Source organism: Pecten maximus, chromosome 18, assembly GCF_902652985.1.
Source record: "Pecten maximus chromosome 18, xPecMax1.1, whole genome shotgun sequence".
NCBI classification, from domain to species: domain Eukaryota; kingdom Metazoa; phylum Mollusca; class Bivalvia; order Pectinida; family Pectinidae; genus Pecten; species Pecten maximus.
In genome coordinates this window covers 15,835,180-15,858,342 of record NC_047032.1, presented here as the reverse complement: position 1 = coordinate 15,858,342, position 23,163 = coordinate 15,835,180, and the positions used below count along the sequence as shown (strand labels likewise).

The 23,163-nt window shown below is 34.7% G+C and overlaps 1 protein-coding gene across 1 annotated transcript in view; it reads right to left on the bottom strand.

Annotated features, from left to right (window-relative positions):
- Positions 1-9,251: 9,251 nt before the first annotated feature.
- LOC117316601 overlaps positions 9,252-23,163 on the bottom strand; it is a 28,459-nt gene continuing 14,547 nt past the window's right edge. The window contains exon 2 of the mRNA XM_033871263.1: positions 9,252-11,635. Within this exon, the coding sequence (XP_033727154.1) occupies positions 10,522-11,635 (1,114 nt within the window). The 3' untranslated portion in view covers positions 9,252-10,521. The remainder of the gene's footprint in view (positions 11,636-23,163) is intronic.

Here is a 23,163-nt window from a genome sequence, read left to right as displayed (position 1 = left end):
TGAACACCCAGGGGCCTGAGGGGCGGAGTCTAAGAGGCCCAAGGGTCTTTCCCCACCCTAAGGGACTTAGTTTCTTCAAACACAATTAGGTTGTAAAAATAATCCATAGGGTCTTTCAGTCCCTTAGAGAGTATGTGTATGAATAAATTGAACATGAACATTATTTTGACATTTGGTCAAATCCAACCAGGTGAGCGATACAGGCCCCATGGGCCTCTTGTTTGTGAATGGCATAATTGTGGTCAGCATCACCTCACATGATATCAGAAATCTCAAAGTGGCAATCCGAGATGAGACGTTATTTTAATATGCACTTTTGAAAACAATTAAAGCATTCCATGAAAATGTTATAAAATAAAATAAATAAGTGGTTTATATAAGGAGTTACAAAACAATTAGAGATGTCCTCTTAAAAAAACATATTGGTATGAGAAAATACCAACTAGAAAGCCAATTACTTTCAGTTTTTGGCGCAGAGTTGATTGGAGTATTAATGCTTTTCATTTAATAAGAATTATCAAATATTAATGCATTATAACTGATCAAATTTTCAATATCAAAAATGGATTTTGTTTCCGCTTTGACTTGCCGTACAAATTTATCCTGGTATTTGCTCATAGTCATATAGTTGCACATTAGTATATATCTTGTATAACCTATATCGTTACGTGTTTATACCTTAAAGTATAATCTTGGCCCTACTATATATGTATTGCTTAACTCCATGACAACATATTACATCATGGAAGTAGAACCGTGTTCACTAAAACCATTTATTGATAAATTATTGTTTTGAGCACTATGAAGATAGAAAGAAAGGAACTCTCAAAACAGGCTAGTACGTTTTGAGAAAAAAACTTATCGGAAAAAGGTTTATAAGTTTTCGACAAGTTTTGGATGCTACCTTTAAAACATTTCAGATGAAAGTATTGACCTGTAATGTGTTACAGATCATGAACTGCATAATTAACATTAACTGAGGATTTATTAATAATATACTTTGTTAAGATATTTTCATAATCTCTAGGTCGATGATATTTTCTATTCTGTCTGCTTTTTAAGCTCCCCTAGTAAATCTAATGAAAATAGGATGATGATGTGTTTATGACTAAGAAATATGTGATGACAAACATTTAAATTCCGATGGTCATCAGTTTTTGTTGTCGCGATAGCTATGTCAGCACCTGTTCTGGAATCAGACATTTTTGGATGGATGCTTACTCTTTTGATAACAACTACACAGTAAGATTTTCTCTTGGTACAAATTAAGATTTTTCCTTGGCACAAATTAAGATTTTTTCTTGGTACAAAGTGAGATTTTTTTCTTGGTACAAATTACGATTTTTCCTTGTACAGATTAAGATTTTTGCATTCTAAGACAGAAACTATAATACACCGAAAATAAAATCTTATTTCATGAACATATATCCACTTTCAGGACAGATCCAATATGTGAAGCAATTGCCAATGATTTTTTTGAATTTATTCATATGCTTTTGAATAATTGATGTAGATGGTATAACAAATTCCTATTGGTCGTTATTGGTGATTATCATTTTTTTTTATTTAAAAAAATGTTTTTGCCATAATAGATTTTATTTTTTGGATAGCTTTTATTTTCTCTATAATAGAATTTATTTTTTCAATAAAATCATGACATGTGGTGTCAGATACATGTAAAGAACTCATACTGCTTAAACTGTTGATTGTTACTCTAGCGAAATCTTTACATATCCCAGCATTTATGCATCAAGAGTGTTGATCTTTTGTTGTTATTTCATACATTGTTGAATCATATGTTATGTTTGTGATTAATTTGGACATAATTATTATTATGTATTGTTTCAAAGCGCTTTTTCAAATCTACGGCTATGATTTAAATCTTGTGATATATAGAATCAGGCTTTTTTTGTTTAAATTTAAGACTACTGGTTAAATTCTGTTTTATTTGTTATGGTTAGAAATTTGAGGTGCATGGCAAACTCTCAGAAACTTCCTGAACAAAAATATGATGGAAGAACATATGATAATACATGTTTTAAACCACTTTGTTGATGATGCTTAAATCAACGCATTGTACATGTGAATCTACGATCTTTCCTCATAAAAAACATCGTCTGTTTTATTATTGATATAACTTAATACATGTAATTTGAAAAAAAAATAAAAAAATAAAAAAAAATATGACACTTTCTTTGATTTTGATCACAATCACACGATAAAAAAGTTGATCTTTGTATCGCCAACATCTTCTTAATTTTGATTATGAGGGTGAAAACAAAGCAATATAAGGATATTTTTAGACTATTCTACTAAAGAGTCGTATCTCTGACTACTGACATATGTTTTTTTCACGTGATTATCGTAGATCATGTGACGTTTATTGTAGCATTTGATTACAGGAACCCAAAGGTAATTAAGATGCCAAGTCCGTTAGCGAGAATCTATCATCATCATTGTCATCTGCATTATAATATTTATAGTCATTATCTCAATATATATATGTTATATATATATTATATGATCACTTCACTTCATGTTTTTTTGCACATAATTATACATTTGTATATCATATTAATCAGGGAAAATTGAAAAATCCGATTTTGATTGGCAGGAATCATCTTTTCTTATTTTAGAATATTATTAACCTATATACAAATGTTTTCATGTTTTTCTGTGCGCATGTATACGATATGATTCTTATCACGTGATCAGTGGAAGATTTATCTGATGGTGTGTTTATTTATGGTTAATCATTTTGATCTTGACAACAAAATACTAGAAGTATTACGTCAATTATATGAAATATCTTCCGTAGGAATTTCTCCTGGTTAATTTATGAAAATAACGTATTGAGTATAATTGCATTGTAGTTTACTGAATTGAAACGTACATCATTTATAGGCGGTTCTTCACTCAAATAATCATTAATAACAAGATATTTTCCTAGAATGTGAAATGATATGGAAATACGTGGTTGTGATGTTTCATTTTCATACAACTATATATGCTTTGGCGACAATTTTACTATTATAATCTATACGTCATAAGAAATCTCTTTTCTAACACCCTTCTGTGTCACATATTTTTGCGATAGTTCATTTATTCTTTAATATACATAGAAATCTCTTTACGATTGTATCACATGTTTTAATGTTGCGCACTCAAAGTTTAGCACATGACTGAATTAAGACAGATAGCGCTATGGTGAGTTAGCACAACCACGTCACTTTCATCAGTTATCATTATATAGAATCTGCAACTAACGCAATTATAATCTACAGGAAAGCATCCAAAAGGAAAAATGCTAAAATGAGACTATCGCTAAAATATATACTTTTACAGCTCTTGGTTTATATTTCCGATTAAATATCTTCTCTTAAGTTTACATTGTTGTTCTTTGTATGCATATACCATTCCGTTGATGGAATTTGCTTTCCATAAACATTTTCTGACATTTTTGTATTTCCTAAAATTGCATTTACTAAATTGTGATTTTTTTTACACTTTTAATCTAAACTGTATTGATACTGTAAACGTATTAAGCGGAATTCTTATTTTAGCGCTGAAAACATTATTTATAAATGCGCTAATAACACTTTCTTTAGTTCGCGGCATTTTTGGGGAGCGCGCCAAAATACGTTTACAGCATTAGGAAGAAAAACATGCAACCATGACATTGAAATGACTTAACCTATTAAGTGATGAAATCAAAAGCATAAGAGCTTGTATTTGTTGTGTCACTGATTTGCAAATGTTCATTTAGAGCTGCTATATCGCCAACAGCGTTTTATACGTAGTGTATAGGTATTCACTGGGTGTCACGAAAATGCAGAAAAGGGGACCAGGATAATATATATATATGTAAACAGGTAAAAAAAAAAAAGCAGCAAACATTTGGGGAGGGTAGTGATAGCGTAAATTTTTAAGTTTCGGCATTGTATAGAATATATGGGGAAACACTTGTTTTCAGGTATGGTAATTGCTCGTTGTCGGAGATCTAGTACCTTAATAGAAGGCTTGTGATGATAAATTTTTGAAAACTTTTGTCTTCTTTAAAATGGCTGTGGAATGATATAAAATTGTAAAATTTGCCAAAAAGCAATTTATATATCGACCATCGAAGAGGTATTTGAGTGTTTAAACACCTAAATCTGAGAGTTCTGTGTCAGAATTGTATTTTTGGGTTAACATATGCTATTGACAGACAAAATTTGAATGAAATAGAATAGGCTCGATATGTCAACAATGATTATAATCGGGATTATGTACTACATGTTATACTGTAATTCTCTTGGATTTCGCGAATACTTTATTTCGTAAACTTACCTCTTCAGACGTATTCGCGAATGCACGATTTCGCGAACGCTGATCAACGATGACTTTTAATTTGCGATTAATAAGCTATTAAAGCCTTGATTTTGCAAGACCCTTATATCGGCAAACATCCCAAGGTACTATTTTCGTACAAATAATCGCGAAAGATTTGAATTTGCGATCGACTCTTGCATATTAACGCGAAAATAAATCACACGCGAAATGTATGTAATTTACAGTGCTTCACAGAAAGGGTTCCCTATCCTTGTCATGTATATTGATTTGTATTGTATTTAAGCGTGTTGAACCTTAGTGAGTACATACTGTATGTATTCGATTATAATACAGTTGTCAAAATGACCGTAATGCTAAAACGTTAAGGTACACGGCGTCTAAATGAGGGTCTCTGTTCATTTAGCAAAATATCCCCAATCAAAATTAACATTGTAATAAGAAGAAGGAATTTGGTTTGTGATAACGCAGTTGTCCTGTCTTGAAATGGAACACATTATTCAGACAATTCACTGCTCTTTACCGTTATCACTTTAACGCATGTGTAGTGCTACATGAATGATTATGTTATTATATCATGGTCCCCGAACTCACCTCTTGCTATTAAGAAACACCACGAGCATAGTCATAGACGTGTGGTTTGATTATTTGTTATTCAGTGAATTTGAACTGAAATTTAAGCATGTTGAACCTTAGTTACATGTATAAAATCAGTTTGAACTGGTATCAATATTTATTCATTATGTCATGTCACGAATGAAAATAAAATTATTTTAGCTACAAAGATATTGTTTTGTCACTTTTGCATTTGTTTGAAGTGTAATAAAGACTTTGACTTAGTATCTAATTAATATTGTACTGGTCGAATAACACAATAACAGCATAAATACACTTGTTTCCGAAAATGAGCATCAATTAATTCAGATATCAATAATTGAAAAATGTCTGAAAATTACAATTTGATGTTACCTTGAAATGGTGCATAAAACATCTCACCTGAAGATAGGGATATTCCATTTAAATAGGAATACTCATTTAAGAACACCTAAGTATAAATATTGTGATATTTTGTACAAGTTCACCCCCCCCCCCCCCCCCCCCCCCCCCCCCTTCCCCTAATGTATTTTCCGCGCCGCGGTTAAAGTAACTACTATCTGCATTAATGAAATTGCATGTCACGTTACCCGTATGCATGTCACGTTGCCCGCACTGCTTTCAGTATACGGAGTAACGGGAGACAACTCGTCTGGTCTTGTACAATGTAGTCCTCAGGGGTGCCATATATTTTCTCTAAATTGACTACTTAGCCGAGACACATATATCACGACTGGTCTCTACACAAACATTGCGTTTTACTAAATTATGTTCAACCAATCGCTTCTAAATGTTAGGCTAAACAAAGTATGTCCACTTCTCTTTAAACCGTTGTGGTTTTAGCACGAAAGTAACTTTTCAAAACCCTTAACACTTCTGTAGTGGTATGCTCAATCGTGATAAATAATTAGATGATATGTATTGGTGACAGTGTTTTCTTTACTTGGAGGTAGAGTAATATAATGTAAAATTGGTTCAGTTTATTTTGTTTATCGGCATATAAGCTGCCAGGGTCATATAAGGACATGGCCGGTTTTGGAGGTGTAGGAAAGTCGGAGTACGCGGAGAAAAAACACTGGTCTACGGTCGGTACCTGGCAACTGCCCTACAGTTTCGAACTAGCGACCCAGAGGTGAAGGGCTAGTGATAAAGTGTCGGGGCACCTTAACCATTCGGCCACCGCGGCCCCTTTACATTAAACATATTAAAAGGTGTCACCGTCAAACAATCTAAAGAAATCCAATGTTCTTTCTTGTATGACTTCTTATTTTCGTCTTGATTATACATTTTCAATATAATTGATTTAAAAATTTACTAGCAAAGTGTGCAGTTTTCATATTTAGAAAATTCGACAGTAGTAATTCACATCATTTGATGGAAATTAAAATCCTCGATGAGACCTGGATTAGGATAAGATTTTAAATATTTGTTTTGGGTCATTTTATTGCATTACTGTTAAGTATGCCACCGCGTATGGTATCTGGTCTTGTTCCCTTTGTACAAAAAACACACAATATATCAGCATCTTTTGTCGATGAAGCAAAAGACGCTAACTCTTCCGAAGCACATGGACTTAATCTCCTTGGACTTTTTCAGGAGTCTCCATGCATTTTCATATTTTTAATTCTTTGTTGTTATTTGTTAAGTTTAATGTAGGCTGGCAAGATTGAAGTAATATCAGACTGCCATGATAATATTATGTCACATACGATCTGTTCTAGTCTGCTCCGATGTGACTTGCGAATGTTTCTGTTGATTATAGATTGATGAAACCAAGATTGATATACTTCCTTGAGTTTAGAATGGGAATGATTACGGGATATGACATGGACCATTCAGCCGTATTTAATGACGGTGGAGTAATTAATCAAAACCAAGAAAAGTAAGATTACAACAAGAACGTAACATACATGTATGAAATGCTTTTGTTTGGGTTTTGTATTGTATGTAGAAGTGATCTAGCATATGGATTAAATAATTTTCTGTTCGTAATCACCCATTTTGAGAGAGTTGTGGCCCTTGGAACTTGCGAGTACTGATAGGAGATATGTATTGCTAAAGTTATGCTCAAGTTTATTTCTTATATTTTGACCTCATAAAATTAAAACAAAAAACAAAAAAAACGCTTTACTCTACCCTTCCAGAATCCAGGAAAAATTGACACCCTGTTGTCAAACTTATGAGACGCGACTTTCGGTGTCATTTGAAGACGAATCAAATATTTGTATGTACATATGTACAGGTGTTTGTGGTTTGCTTGAGGAATAATAATTGCCTGGCTGTACTATTGCTTAAAATTCACCTTGCTCTTTCAATTTAGATCTCAACACGTTGTAACAGGCCTAATGCCAGGCTCAATAGAGGCGAAGTCAGATCTCTCGGTCGTATTGCCGTTCTCATTCAAACAGATCTAACTCCAGATTAAACAACGACGAAATCAGATCCTGGCCTACATCTCGGTCATATTGTCTTTTGCTTTCTAATATATCTAATTTCAGGGTAAACAAACACGACATCAGGTCTTGGCCTCATTCAAACAGCTCTATGTCAGGCTAAACAACGACGAAATCAGATCCTTGCCTACATCTCGGTCATATTGTTTTCTAATATATCTAATTCCATGGTAAACAAACACGACATCAGGTCTTGGCTCTATTAAACAGCTCTAATGTCAGGCTAAACAACGACGAAATCAGATCATTGCTTTCCTCTCGGTCATGTTGTCTTTCTCATTCAAACAGATCTAATTCCAGATTAAGCAAGGACGAAATTAGATCCTGGCCTTCCTCTCGGTCATGTTGTCTTTTGTTTTCTAATATATCTAATTTCAGGGTAAACAAACACCACATCAGGTCTTGGCTCTATTAAACAGCTCTAATGTCAGGCTAAACAACGACGAAATCAGATCATTGCTTTCCTCTCGGTCGTGTTGTCTTTCTCATTCAAACAGATCTAATTCCAGATTAAACAACGACGAAATCAGATCCTGGCCTTCCTCTCGGTCATGTTGTCTTTTGTTTTCTAATATATCTAATTTCAGGGTAAACAAACACCACATCAGGTCTTGGCTCTATTAAACAGCTCTAATGTCAGGCTAAACAACGACGAAATCAGATCATTGCTTTCCTCTCGGTCATGTTGTCTTTTGTTTTCTAATATATCTAATTTCAGGGTAAACAAACACCACATCAGGTCTTGGCTTCATTTAAACAGCTCTAATGTCAGGCTAAACAACGACGAAATCAGATCATTGCTTTCCTCTCGGTCATGTTGTCTTTTGTTTTCTAATATATCTAATTTCAGGGTAAACAAACACCACATCAGGTCTTGGCTTCATTTAAACAGCTCTAATATCAGGCTAAACAACGACGAAATCAGATCATTGCCTTCCTCTCGGTCATGTTGTCTTGTTTTCTAATATATCTAATTTCAGGGTAAACAAACACGACATCAGGTCTTGGCCTCATTCAAACAGCTCTATGTCAGGCTAAACAACGACGAAATCAGATCATTGCCTTCCTCTCGGTCGTGTTGTCTTTCTCAAACAACGACGAAATCAGATCCTAAAAAAACCTCTCGGTTATGTTGTCTTTTCAATTCAAACAGATCTAATTCCTGATTAAGCAAAGACGAAATCAGATCCATGTCTACCTCTCGGCCATGTTGTCTTTCTTTTTCTAATACATATGTATATGTAATTCCAGATTAAGCAAAGACGAAATCAGATCCTAGAAAAACCTCTCGATTATGTTGTCTTTTCAATTCAAACAGATCTAATTCTAGATTAAGCAAAGACGAAATCAGATCCATGCCTACCTCTCGGTCATGTTGCCTTGCTGATCCAAACAGCTCTAATGCCATGCTTAACAAAGACGAGTTGGCGACTACCTCACTGAACAAAATACGGAAGGCTCGTTTCATGTCATTCATAGCAACTAATGTAAACTGCCTTGTGCAAGGACACAAGTACGATAACACCGACCTGCCTCTTTTCCAGCTTCCCGAAAAACACAAGCTGAGACCGGCCAGGAACAATGTAATACCGGGTACCGTAAAAGATTTTCAACGGAATTTTTCGGGGATAGAGTAATTTTAGGGAAATGAATATTTTGAAAATAAGTTATATCTTATTTTAAGATATGGTCCTGTCGTGTCATTATTTCCTCGAAAATTACTTCAAATGTTTAGTAGACTTGCGAATGTGCAAAAACGCACTAGGAATGCCCTGAAGTATTTACTTGCTACTTCCAGGAGGGAAACCGATTAACTTTGTGTCATTTACATGATACAAGTTTTTATAAAGGAATATAAACATAAAATACACAAAATTCAAAGCTGAATCTTTTTAATTTATTCACACATGTCAAGCTTTCATTCAATATAAATATAAAGCATTTTCTCTAACCGTGTATTCATGTATTCCTCCATTCATCTCTTCGTCATTTACACTCAGAGTCTCAATACTTTTATCAGTATACCATAATACTGATCTGTCTACAGCATGTCATAGCAGATTAATCCCCACATTATTGTAGTCGAATGTTCACCCCAGTTATAGTTTTAAGCCCCATGTTATATGTTTGATTGATACACAGATCGCCTTTTGATGGCTTGTGTTCAGAAATTTTTATATTTAACCAACCTTCGATTTCATGGTACTTAAAGAAATTCCCTGACTTAATTTTCCACCAGAAATATTTATTGGATTAAAGGAAACAAAACTGTTATACTTATATATGGAAACAAATTAGGTTAAGGGATTTTCTTAATTTAGGGAATGATTTAACTGGGTTCAGGAAATGTATGTCACTATTCTATACAACGAATGTCAAATAAATAAACATGTAAATTAAAAATTGGGATTAACTTTTAACTGCTTGTTTTAGTTTGAAAGAATGCTTCGATGTCTAAGTGTGACGCACTAATAAGAATATCAACTTTTGAGACAGAAAAGGTCAGTACCAGTTTCGTATGCATATCCAGAAGACTCGCACGGTTTTTTTAAACCTGGGGAGAAAATATTGCAATTAATTCAAATATGACATATAACAGTTTACATGAACGTTACTGTTGTAATATTGTTTAAACAAAATCTCAATACATTGTTAACTGGCGCTCATTATCTTAAGCTTATCGATCTTTTCTGCGTGTTAATTAATTTGAACCTTTATTTTGAAATAGCTAAGAGTTACGTTTAGCATAGAATACATTTTTCTATATATTACAGTTTCTGCGATTGTGTAAATTGTATTGAACTCATTGAATTTCGGGGCGATTTTATTTCGCTTTTTCATACCTAACGACGTTTTTCTCTTTGATTTAATTTTGCGATTTATAGTCATAAAATGCCTACTGTATCTGTGATTGAAACTATTTCGCATTGATTAATTTTCACGACGTTTCCTCGCGCGCGATATACACGAAAATATGTCTGTAGTGTATTGTTATCATTACTATTGCGTTCGTAATATCTTTGATATACATGTAGTTCTCATTTAAAAGATGTACATGTTAATCAACACTACTTACAAGACACAAACATAAATTAAAGCTATCTTATTTAATTTATTACGTTCAAGAAAAAATAAAAACCGTCTATTATACTTTGTTTAAGAGGATTTGCTGCTGGATATTAAATAACCTCTTAGCTTCCTTGTAGATTCTTAAATCAGGTATCATGGCTTCTTGCACACGATAATCATCTCTTAAATCTAATGTTTCATCGTCCATATCTTCATTATCATCCGAAGGTTCATCATCTTCCTCTGATGTTTTTTGATTATCATTGTTATAAGTGTTGTTATTGTCTGAATCAGCGGTGTTATCATTACTACCTTTACGGCACTTAGTAAAAGGGAGTTCGAGAGCTTTTTCAAACATGAGCAAGCTATTATTTACATCGGAACCGAGGCCGATCACAGCGAACCAATCAGAAAGATGGCTGACGATATAGTCGGTGATATGACTAATGTCTGTGTCACTTAACGCTTGACCTAACAGCAGCTTCTGTCGATACCAGCAAGGATTCTTCTGATCATGGTCATGAAGAGTGGAATTCAATTGTGACTTATGGAGATTTGTTAAATGTTGTGATTTGTCTTGTGAACACATTTCTGAAGAAAACAGTAATTGATGAAATAAAGCACCTTTTTGAAGAAGCACCCATTCCCGCAGGGAAACAGATTTTGATTGAAACACAGAACACTTTTCATGCGACGGATTTGCTTTGCAAAATTCGTAGCTTGACATTGCTAACTCAAACGGTTCATGTACCATAATAAAATGGGCACATTTAATGTTTATGTTATCACAGGCACCAAACGAGTAAGGACCACGATGAACTTTTATCCGTTCCTTAAACATCATGGAATCTTTCGTTCCAGCGTCCCACAACAAGCGGTTTTGCACGTGCATCACTGGTGACATAGACAAGTTATTGGCATACGATATATTTGACAAACATGTGTGGAGAAGGCTATCTGCAGTGGCGAATTCCTGTTGTAGAAACACTATTGCAGAATCTCGTATCGTCGGTTTGGAGGATTTTCTTAGATATACATTTGGCAAGAATTTGTCGGGATGTTTCTGTAGCCATGGCACTTTGGAGGAAACCGTTCTATGATTAGCTTCAGTTTTGGAGTCCTCAGTGAGTTGTCGGTCCTTTTCTAGACTATGGAGGGATCTGACAAGACGTCTCAACTGGATGTCCTTTCTGCAAAGAAAAGAAAAAGAATATTAGAGGATAACAATATAGGAAAAACATGCAATGTGTTCCAGTCTCTGTTTCATTATTCCGTCTAAACCGAAACCTTAGTCACCATTTATTTCGGCATATAATCTAAACCAATCTCCTCTTTAGTCCCCATTTATTTCGGAATAATGCCTCTCTATTTTCCATTTAATTCGTGGTACCGTTTACTTTGTCTGACCACTATTAATCCCTGACATCGGCCATTACTAAAGAAAATTTTTCTTCTGTCTATTGTAAATTGAATTCTCCAATAATTGTAACACCGTAACGAATGAGGGTGGACCATTCGAACGTCATGACGTGTCTGCTTATTTTGGTACATATACATTGGTAAGTAAATATACTAATAAATATTTTAGACACATTTCACTTCTTGGCGAATTTTAATTTTTCCACCGAAACTTGATGTAGAGTATTGTGTTGCATTAACTATTACTTCTCCCGCAAGACATATTCTTGATATTGTTATTTCATATTGTCATATTGTTGAAATATGGAAACTTGGTCAAAACAAACCGGTGTTTAACCGGTGTTTGTTAGTACATACTACTGATCAATGTATGGTAAGTCCTCCGACAAGCTGGACGCTAAGTCCCTTCTGCAATATACTATTTCACATCGACAATTAGCCCTTCTGCCAGCTCTCTTATTTTGAGAACGTGGCATTACTTTTTATTATTGGATTTTAAGTGTGTCTATATTTATATTGTAGCTTTAACATGTCTTACACGCTTGTAGAAACATATGTTACATGTCAATACAAGTACATCAACACGTACGGTCGAACAAAGTTGTATCCATAATGACTTATTAAAGACTGTCTTTACGTTTGAATAAACTTACATAATGTTTAACAATTAAAAAGATCCCAACCAAATAGAAAAGATAACAAAAACTGCTTCTTCTTTGATGGAAATCGATACTTTGACATTTTTACATTATACATCTGATTACAGAAAACTACAAATGACTGTGTCACATTGCTTAATTTTATATCAAAATACAATCTAGTTGTCTGCCCTTGGTAGTACAACATCTGTTTATCGACTAAATGTCACGCCGCAGGCGGTCTGTAAAATAGAAATAAAGCTTAGACTCCAGAACGAGTCATATGTGACAATCATTTACCACCATCCAAGCGTGCTGATATCACCATTTTTGTTTACTTTCTCTACGACATTGAATCAATAACGGATTATGTAGCTAGAAAACCAGTTCAAGGCCTGAATATATAGAGCTTCACTAGCTTTAAAATGATGCGAGACTTACCTAACAAAGTCTTTATAGTCAAACTGTTCAACATTTTCTATCGAATATTGATCAGATTGGTCGTGAAAGGTATAGCAATAGCTTTTTTTTAGTATTTAGACATGATTCAGGTTTAAAACGACAATGTTGCTGGGTGTTTGTTTGTCGTTAGTTCATATTGTTAGAGTCCATATATGTTATTTTACGTGGTATACTATAGTTGTTTAGATCACTTGCATCAATCACTTATGTCATTATTAACACGTGTGACCATTTACGGCTTTTTATTTTGATTGACAACCAGATTATATCGACCGATATGTACAGATACCATCAGCTAGTTTGAAATCATTTACCTTGTTGTTAATCTAGACAATAATGTTTGTGCGGCAAGTAAGGTTTGTTTACTGTTGCTTACAAAACAAATGTACTGTCATCGTGTTAGTCTGAAAATAGTGGCGTCATGTAAGAGCATATTTTACTGTGTCAGGGCATATTTTACAGTGTCCGAGCATACTTAACGGTGTCAGAGCATACTTTACAGTGTCCGAGCATAATTTACGATATCCGAGCATAATTTACGGTATCCGAGCATACTTTACGGTGTTAGAGCATACTTTACAGTGCCAGGGCATACTTTACAGTGTCAGAGCTTCCTTTACAGTGTCAGATCATACTTTACAGTGTCAGAGCATACTTTACAGTGTCAGACCTTACTTTACAGTGTACGATCATACTGTACAGTGTCAGGACATACTGTACAGTCTCAGGGCATATTTTACAGGGTCAGAGCATACTTTGCAGTGTCAGAGCTTCCTTTCCAGTGTCAGAGCATACTTTACAGTGGTATCAGAGCATACTTTACAGTGTCAGAGCATACTTGACAGTGTCAGGGCATACTTTACAGTGTCAGGGCGTACTTTACAGTGTCAGAGCATACTTTACAGTGCCATATCATACTTTACAGTGTCAGAGCATATTTTACTGTGTCAGGGCATACTTTACAGTGTCCGAGCATACTTTACAGTATCAGAGTATACTTTACAGTGTCCGAGCATACTTTACAGTGTCCGAGCATAATTTACAGTATCAGAGTATACTTTACAGTGTAAGATTATACTTGACAGTATCAGAGTATACTTTACAGCGTCAGATCATACTTTACAGTGTCCGAGCGAGCATATTTTACAGGGTCAGAACATAATTTACGGTATCCGAGCATACTTTACGATGTCAGAGCATACTTTACGATGTCAGAGCATACTTTACAGTGCCAGGGCATACTTTACAGTGTCAGGGCATACTGTACAGTCTCAGGGCATATTTTACAGGATCAGAGCATACTTTACAGTGTACGATCATACTTTACACTGTCAGGACATACAGTACAGTCTCAGTGCATACTTTACAGTGTCATGACACACTTTACAGCGTTAGAGCATATTTTACAGTGTCAGAGCATACTTTACAGCGTCAGAGCCTACTTTACAGTGTCAGAGCATACTTGACAGTATCAGAGCATATTTTACAGTGTTAGAACATACTTTACAGGGTCACGGCATACTTAACAGGGTCAGAGCATATTCTACGGTTTCAAAGCATACTTTACAGTGTCAGAGCGTACTTTACAGTGTCAGAGCATACTTGACAGTGTCAGAGCATACTTGACAGTGTCAGAGCATACTTTACTGTGTAAGGGCATACTTTACTGTGTCAGGGCATACTTTACAGTGTAAGGGCATACTTTACTGTGTCAGGGCATACTTTACAGGGTCAGAGCATACTTTACAGGGTCAGAGCATACTTTACAAGATCAGAGCATTCTTTACAGGATCAGGGCATACTTTACAGTGGTATCAGAGTATACTTTACAGTGTCAGGGCATACTTTACAGTGTCAGAGCATACTTTACAGTGTCAGAGCATACTTTACAGGGTCAGAGCATACTTTACAAGATCAGAGCGTTCTTTACAGGATCAGGGCATACTTAACAGTGGTATCAGAGCATACTTTACAGTGTCAGATCATACTTTACAGTGTCAGGGCATACTTTACAGTATCAGAGCATGCTTTACAGTGTCAGGGCATACTTTACAGTGTAAGGGCATACTTTACTGTGTCAGGGCATACTTTACAAGATCAGAGCGTTCTTTACAGTGTCAAAGCATACTTGACAGTATCAGAGCATACTTACAGTGTAAGGGCATACTTTACAGTGTCAAAGCGTACTTTACAGTGTCAGAGCATACTTGACAGTGTCAGAGCATACTTGACAGTGTAAGGGCATACTTTACAGTGCCAGGGCATACTTTACAGGGTCAGAGCATGCTTTACAGTGTCAGGGCATACTTTACAGTGTAAGGGCATACTTTACAGTGTCAGGGCATACTTTACTGTGTAAGGGCATACTTTACAGTGTCAGAGCATACTTTACAGTGTCAGAGCATACTTTACTGTGTCAGGGCATACTTTACAGTGGTATCAGGGCATACTTTACAGTGTCGAAGCATACTTTACAGTGTCAGATCATACTTTACAGTGTCAGAGCATACTTGACAGTGGTGTCAGGGCATACTTTACAGTGTCAGAGCTTCCTTTACAGTGTCAGAGCATACTTTACAGTGTCAGGTCATACTTTACAAGGTCATGTCACACTTGACAGAGCATACTTTACAGGGTCAGAGCTTACTTTTCAGGGTCCGAACATACTTTACAGGGTCAGCGCATATTTTACGGTTTCAAATCATACTCTACTGTGTCAGGGCATACTTTACAGAAACCGAGCATACTTTATAGTGTCAGAGCATACTTAACAGTCTTAGGACATACTGTACAGTCATGCAATTATGTAAGTTTGGTTACGAAACGATATTAATGAATTCAGATTCGAGATTCTTACTCACAATTGATAAAAAAATTATGGGGATAAGACCAGGTGATCCGGAAAAGTAAGCGTCTTCCAGTTCATCAACAACTCATGTTATTCAGATTTAGGTCAAATATAGTCCCATCAAGGATGGGAGTTAGAGTGGTGACAGCAGAACCATTGGGTACATCTGCGTATTTTTTTTTAATTTTTTATTATATGTATATAAGTATTCATATATCAAGGAGTCTCAAACACGTCTGGCTTCATATCATGAAGATAATACAATAATTCAAAATGAGATCACGATTTCAACCATAAAGCTTCAACAGCTATAGTTATTGTAAAATTCATAGTCAATGATGATTTGGAAAAGCACAAGCGTGATGTCAATTTTGACTGCCACACTCGTAAATTTTAAAGTTAGTATTCAATTACATTTTTATTATCTTGAATTAATATTTCAATTCTGTTTTCGAATGTTTATCTTTAATACACTAGAACTCGATGTTCAATACCAGGATACGCCGACAACTAATATCACGCGAAAAACACATAATTTTCCAGTAACTAATCTACATTGAATAATTAAATCAACTGCATTCGCCTTTAGTAGTTATTGCACGTGCGTTGAATCATTAATCTTTATAATCGGATCTTGCCAACCTTGTTGAACAATAATGGAATTTAAACCTCCCCCTCATCAACAGGTAAACTTTACTACATGTCTACAGGTAAATGCTGCGTGTCAGCTTGCATTACAATAATATATAGTTTGTGTCAAGAACGACTGACACGAAAAAGAATTATAAGGTAACGTACCCAATGTCAACGAACGGTCCACGGTGCTTCAAATTGTCACTGATAACATTTTAAGAGAGTGTGATTGTCGTTTCCCCCCAAAATTAATCACTTATGCCAGAATAAAATTCTTAACTATGCTCTAATGATTTGGAATTTAAACAAAAAATAGATTAACACAAGGAAAAGATAACAGGAATACATTTATGTCCATGCACATTAATGTCTGAAAATTACTATTTTAATACGTAATTGATTTAATGTGTACATTTGTAACTAAAAATATACAATTTACCTGTATGATTATGTATAATTTATATTCTACCGGTAAAATGATATATTTTGTACATGTACAGTATATATTACCTGTATAGTTACAAACATTCTACCTGTATGTTTGATTCAACTATTATAATGTAAGGTGTCAACGTTCTTTAAAGTCTATTTAGCATTGTAATACTTTAACAATACATTTATGAGTAACTATAACAATGGGCCATTAAAGAATTAATATGTCATTAACGTTTATCTCTAAACATCTATATGTCCGTTGTCAAATCTCTACACAGAAAAGACGACTTCAAAACCTATCATTTACTTGCTTGTCCAATCTGGTGTGTCCGTAACAATCTCGTGGCCTATCAGGTTATTATTCCTTTATGACGGAAACACCCGATTGGTTTCCACTTGGCGTTAATTTTCTGGCGGGAAATGGAAACCAACAACACTCCCAAATGTTTTCCAATATTTGATAAAATACACCATATGAACCAAATGAAACTAAAAGGGCTATCTGTGTTTTATGAACTGAACTTAATACTAGTACATTGCTTTAGCTTTACTTTCCTAATCTATGTGGTTGACTGGATATTCAAGGGCTTATTCTGTAAAAGATTCTGCAATATCATGTAATGAAGCTGTTATGCCGTATTATAAAAGTTACGAGTCAAGTTCGACGACTTCAAACAACAACAGAGAATATCGACATAATAACGAAACAGGTTAAGATATGAACAAAATATATAGATTAAGTACAAGAGAAAACAAGGTGTTCCAGGCGTTCCGGAGAGAAAGCATCTTCTGCCCCGTTGACGACACCCACCATACAAATCTAGGTCAAAACCGGAATAAGTCATATTTTCAAAATGATAACTAGTGTTGTGACGATAGTATATTTCCAAATGAGTTTTTTCACATGTCTGATTATAATTATTTGCCCAGTCATCACTTTGAGAACAGGTCATTTTAAGTTCTTTTATCTATATTTACATTAAGAATATCATCGTGATTCTGACCTTACATCTGGTCGAATTCACATTCTTCTAGCTTAGTTCTCCTGCCTGAAATATTTCCTGCAAGTTTGAAATTTATATAATAGTAGAATATAATCGTTAATGATATATTTTTCACTCACTATGTAATTGCATGAAAAATAAAAGTTTCAAAATCAATATCGTAATCCCATTAGTAAACTGGATTTACCGCCAACCCCTATTTAAGTTATGTACATGTAGTTGTAAAGAATTGCCTTGCTCAATATCATGAAGTTTTATTTATTTATTTATAACTGTAGTATTCTCACTAGATTGATCTAGTTTGGTTTCGAAGATGCTATGAATCATCATCAAATAACATTAAGTTTCCTTACATTCACCCTCTTAAATTACCATCGCGTTATACAAACTCAAAACCTAAAACAGAACAGATTTATAAGGGCCGACCGGGTTATTAAGTCAAAACATTAGCGGACATTTTTATCTTAGTTATCTGTGAGGTATTCATTTAACGATTAAAAAAATACCTCAGTCAGTATCCCATGGTGTGGCCGTTATCCCCAGCTTGACACGGAGATATCGGTACGGTGCAAGCAATTGAACCAGTCAGTGATCGCACCTGCCAGATCCTCTCGGGATCCTCTATTGTAGATGTTTTATTCAGCTGTCAGAAACTGCTTACGCCTATCAATGCCACCAAGCTTGTCAGGTTTGTGAGGCCCACCACGGGGTAACTAATACATCCAAATACTTGTTGTGTCACTCTGGATGGTCTAAACGATTAAAATAAATTCCAATTTGGCATTGAAACATTATAACTAGTTTTAAACTGTTTGACATCTGTGTAAATATAGGAAATCAATGAGAATTTCCCTCACTGAACCCTCAGCCAAGTGTCAAGGTATATTTATAAACCGGGATGACGAAAGTCATAGAGTACAGATGAAGACCTACGTGTTGAAATAAAAGTTTGTAGCTATGATTAAAAAACAAAGTCAATAAATCGTGTAGAAAAGCATTAACGGGAAAGTGATTTAAACACAGACATGGGAACGGGACTACAAATACCAGACAAAAGGCAGTAATTGTATACCGTTGTTCAACAATGCTTTCTACGGTTTTTTTCTAATGAACATTTGAAAAATTGCCCTATGATATATTCTCTCTATATCTTGATTATCATAACAGGGTGTACATAACTATGCATTCCGTTCATACTTATCCGTTCCCTGTTACTGTATATGCTCTAGAAATAACACGACAGATTATCCTCAGAGGAATGATATTGATTCTGAACATTGAAAAATAATATAATTTGAATTGGTAAAGAGTCTAACAAGGAAATCGCTGAGAGACACTACATTACCAAGGAATAGCTCAAAAGAAGTGACATCAAAAATTATTTGTCAATTAAGTTTTTTATTATGATAAATATTATTGATGAAATGAAGGATTAAATGCATTTAGTAATATTATTAAAAGCACAAAGGACAAAGATGAACCGTGCATTCCTTAAAATTCATAATTTTCACATTGATGGAAATGTGTAATGCTTAACAATAAAAATAAACTATGTGTAATTTATCCCGCTTCGTAAAAAATAGAATGCTACAAGAAAGAATAATATCATACTTATCATATCTCCTTTAGCAATATCTAAATGATTGCAAATTGCCACTGGTAACTGATTCTATTATAAACTGATTATGCTTTGCTTATTCCTTATTGCCTATTGCCAAGGTAATGATCTCTTTGATACTTTGTTAAAGGGTATTAATCTAGGCTATGCAGCGATAGTTTATGACATTTTAACTCACAAACAAATGTAATTAATTGAAGCTTGAATGTCAAGAAATAGGAAAACTCTCTTCCCCGCCAGGTTTATTACATATCCCAAGCCTTGGTCTATACCCTAGAAAGAAACCCCTCCGGTTTAAATGCACCGATCTCGTTACAAGTATTGTAAACAGGAGATAACTTACACCAAACCTTAAATGCCGTATGTCCAAACACTATCAACATCTGACAACCATCTACATCTTGTTAGCGTGAAAGTGCTGCTAAAAATAGAACACGGCTTCATATCTTTCGTTCAGAAAACAATGACTCCAATTAATTTATCACTGCTTCTCGCTGACCCTTACTAGATAGAAAATTTACTACTGAGGCAGGATGCTGCAACATCAAATTATAGGAAAGTGGTATGAAGGAATCAGGGCAGATCGGTTGGATAAATGCTTGAAATTATAGCCTGTAACTATCTAAGTGCACGTTATCGACTTTGGTGAACAGAAATGTTTAAATTCCAATGTTCGTGTATTTATTGTAGTTTCAAAACCTTTCACTTGAACTCGCCACAGCCAATAAAGAGACAGTTCGTGTAGGAGTGTAGAAATAAATTTCATGATCCGATGACGCAGAGTGTTGACCTTCTTACGGAAGGAGACACTTACCTCTTTTATTCCAACATTTGTGTAAACATAACTAGAGCGGGTTTTTGACGAACAAGTTGAACTAAATCCTGAATATTGTATTGATATAGTGGTGTTGTCAAAAGTTTGGGCTCTTCAAAATGCAACCATTATTGACTTTCCTTTAAAAAAAATCATTCCGGGTCAAAATAACACACTATATGAAGAACTCGTCTGGTTCAATATGACAGATAAAGGCTAGAATTTTTCAATGAATCATTTTACAACTTATTTGCTGAATGAATAACAGGATGTCATCGTTTATGGTATATTTTCAAGGCCAATTATTTTGCAATATACGTTTCCATGTTATTGAGGTATATGAATATGAGAAACACATCGATACAGCACCAAGCGAAAATTCATAGCTGACGGAGGAAAAAGAGCTGAATAAATGACAGCACAGGTTACCTAGAGCCTCAAACACGGAAGACACGACAAAATTAGGAACGAACGAACATTCTTTTTGAAAAGGGAAAGTTAAAACCAAACTTGGGGAGACGATAAGTAAGTTAACATCACTGAACGGCTCGAGGAGATACAAATAACAAATGAATTGAATCAGAGTGAATGAAGGAGATACCAAGACAAACGATGACAGGAAATTTAGAAACACCGAAACAAAATGAAACGCAACATATGCACTACCAGAAAATCAGGAACAGAAGAAAAACCAAATAAAAATTGAGAGACAAGAAGACATCTTGTCGGATTAAGAAGAACGCTTTCGCTTTATTTCTCTGGGTCTTCTCCATCCATGAATCGTTGTATCGCCTGATCAATAAGATTTAAAAAAAACAAACAAAAAAAACCCATCAAGGTTGTGTCGTATTTGTATGATTCAGTCGGAAAATTAATCGTTGGAAGCTTTATTTAATAAGTCAGCGTTGAAGCATTAAATAATTTGGCTTCTGAACGAATCCTTAATGATCGTGGGTATATATACATTTGTTTATAGGAGATAAAGCGTTGGATTTTTCAATTTTATGGCCAAACCTCTGGTGAGTTAAAATTACACATGTATTCTGTAGTTGAAGCGAAAGACAGGTTCATTTTATTGTATGATAACGTACCATCGATCTTTCGCCACATTGGTTTGAATTATCTTTGCTTCCACCTGCGTCTATTCCTTTTACCATATCACTCTTATATGGCAGGCAAATAGATCCAACAAAACAGAAAACCGGGTTCTTATTTCACTTTTAACTGAAAGAACTTACTATCGGTATGTAATTGTAGCATTTTGACTTGCTCACGATTCAGAAACGGTCATTTGCGATGAGAAACACAATATATCCCTCAATTATGTTTTGCTTTGTCTTATGACGTCACACGATGTTAGACGAACAGACACACTATTGACTGATATAGGGGGCATCCAAACAGCTAATCCAAGCAAAACAGTGATATCTAATCAGCCTATAAATTCATAGAATGATGCAATTTATCAAATATAACTTGATGAACTTTAAGTATGTACCATTGTAAACCGTAGGCCTTACCATTGACATGTAATTAGTTCAGCTGTTTGTAAATTTCAACAAAACAAACGAAAAGTGCATGTTTCATTAGCTAATTTGTATCGCATATATTGCACGAAATAGTCATGTATTTTTGCTCACAAATGTCTAAAGCACAAAAAAGAAGCATTGATTTGATCATATTTGACTTTTTAATATGCATAAACACAATTTTATTTTGACATTGAAATACAAATGGCGGTCGTGAATAATATCACACAATTATGGCATATAAGAAGGTATTTCAAACATCAAAAATGCTCTTATTAGTCACTTTAAAGACCTCTAGAAATGACAGGAAGTCTGCTTTTAGAAAAAATGTTCAACCGTTGAGTTTGAGGTAAAATGTGGCTTTTTCTAAAAAAAGGACACAAACTCCACTGTTTAACAATTTGGCGTAAAACGGTCCTTCTTGCTATGATCAGTTGTCTTCAAAGTGTGCTGTAGGAGCATTTTCATTGTCTAAAATGCCTCTCTCTATGCCATATTTGTGAAATATTATTCACAGTCGCCATTCGCATTTCAAGGTCAAAACAAAATGTGTTCATACGTACATAAAGTCAAATCCGGTCAAACAAATGTTCCTACCCTGTGCTATAGACACTTGTGAGCATTACAGCTTGGCTATTTTTCAGGCTTGGCTATTTGTCTGACTTATAATTATTCTAAGCTACATCTAACCACAAAGCTCTATACTCTATAAAGAAACCTATAGCATATACAGCAGATTATTGATGATTGTAAGAAACTGCATGTCAAAACAAACATTTTGGTTTTTTACATGATTGTTTTTGTGCAAATTTTAAAATATTTATTGGTGCTTGAAATTCAGCATTATTCTGTTATAAAGATGACCCATAAAGACATATAGTTACTAAGCCTATATCAATAACTATAGTACGCATCGTTTGCATTCCGAAATTTATATCCAAGGTTTTTTCGGGTTTTTTTTTTTTGGGGGGGGGGGGGGGGTTACAAAATCGACTGATTGGAATTGATATGTTTATTCTATCTTTCCAAATAGGGGGTGCAAATCAGCATTTAAATGCAACATTTGACGATATAGTAAAGTTATAATGTTTTAACCATGTCGAGACATTTGTTTCCTTCGTCTTCAAAGAATATTCCACTAAACAGCGGGCTTTTTCAACTAAGATTAAAAATGACAACTATACTATCACGTGATCTCATAAACCTATCACACAAATTAAGCTAAAAGTTAAAAGGGGTTTGGAGCATGTCAAAATCATAGGAAAGGGACTACAGCATACACCGATTTCGTAACACAACACGCCACGGTATATCATAC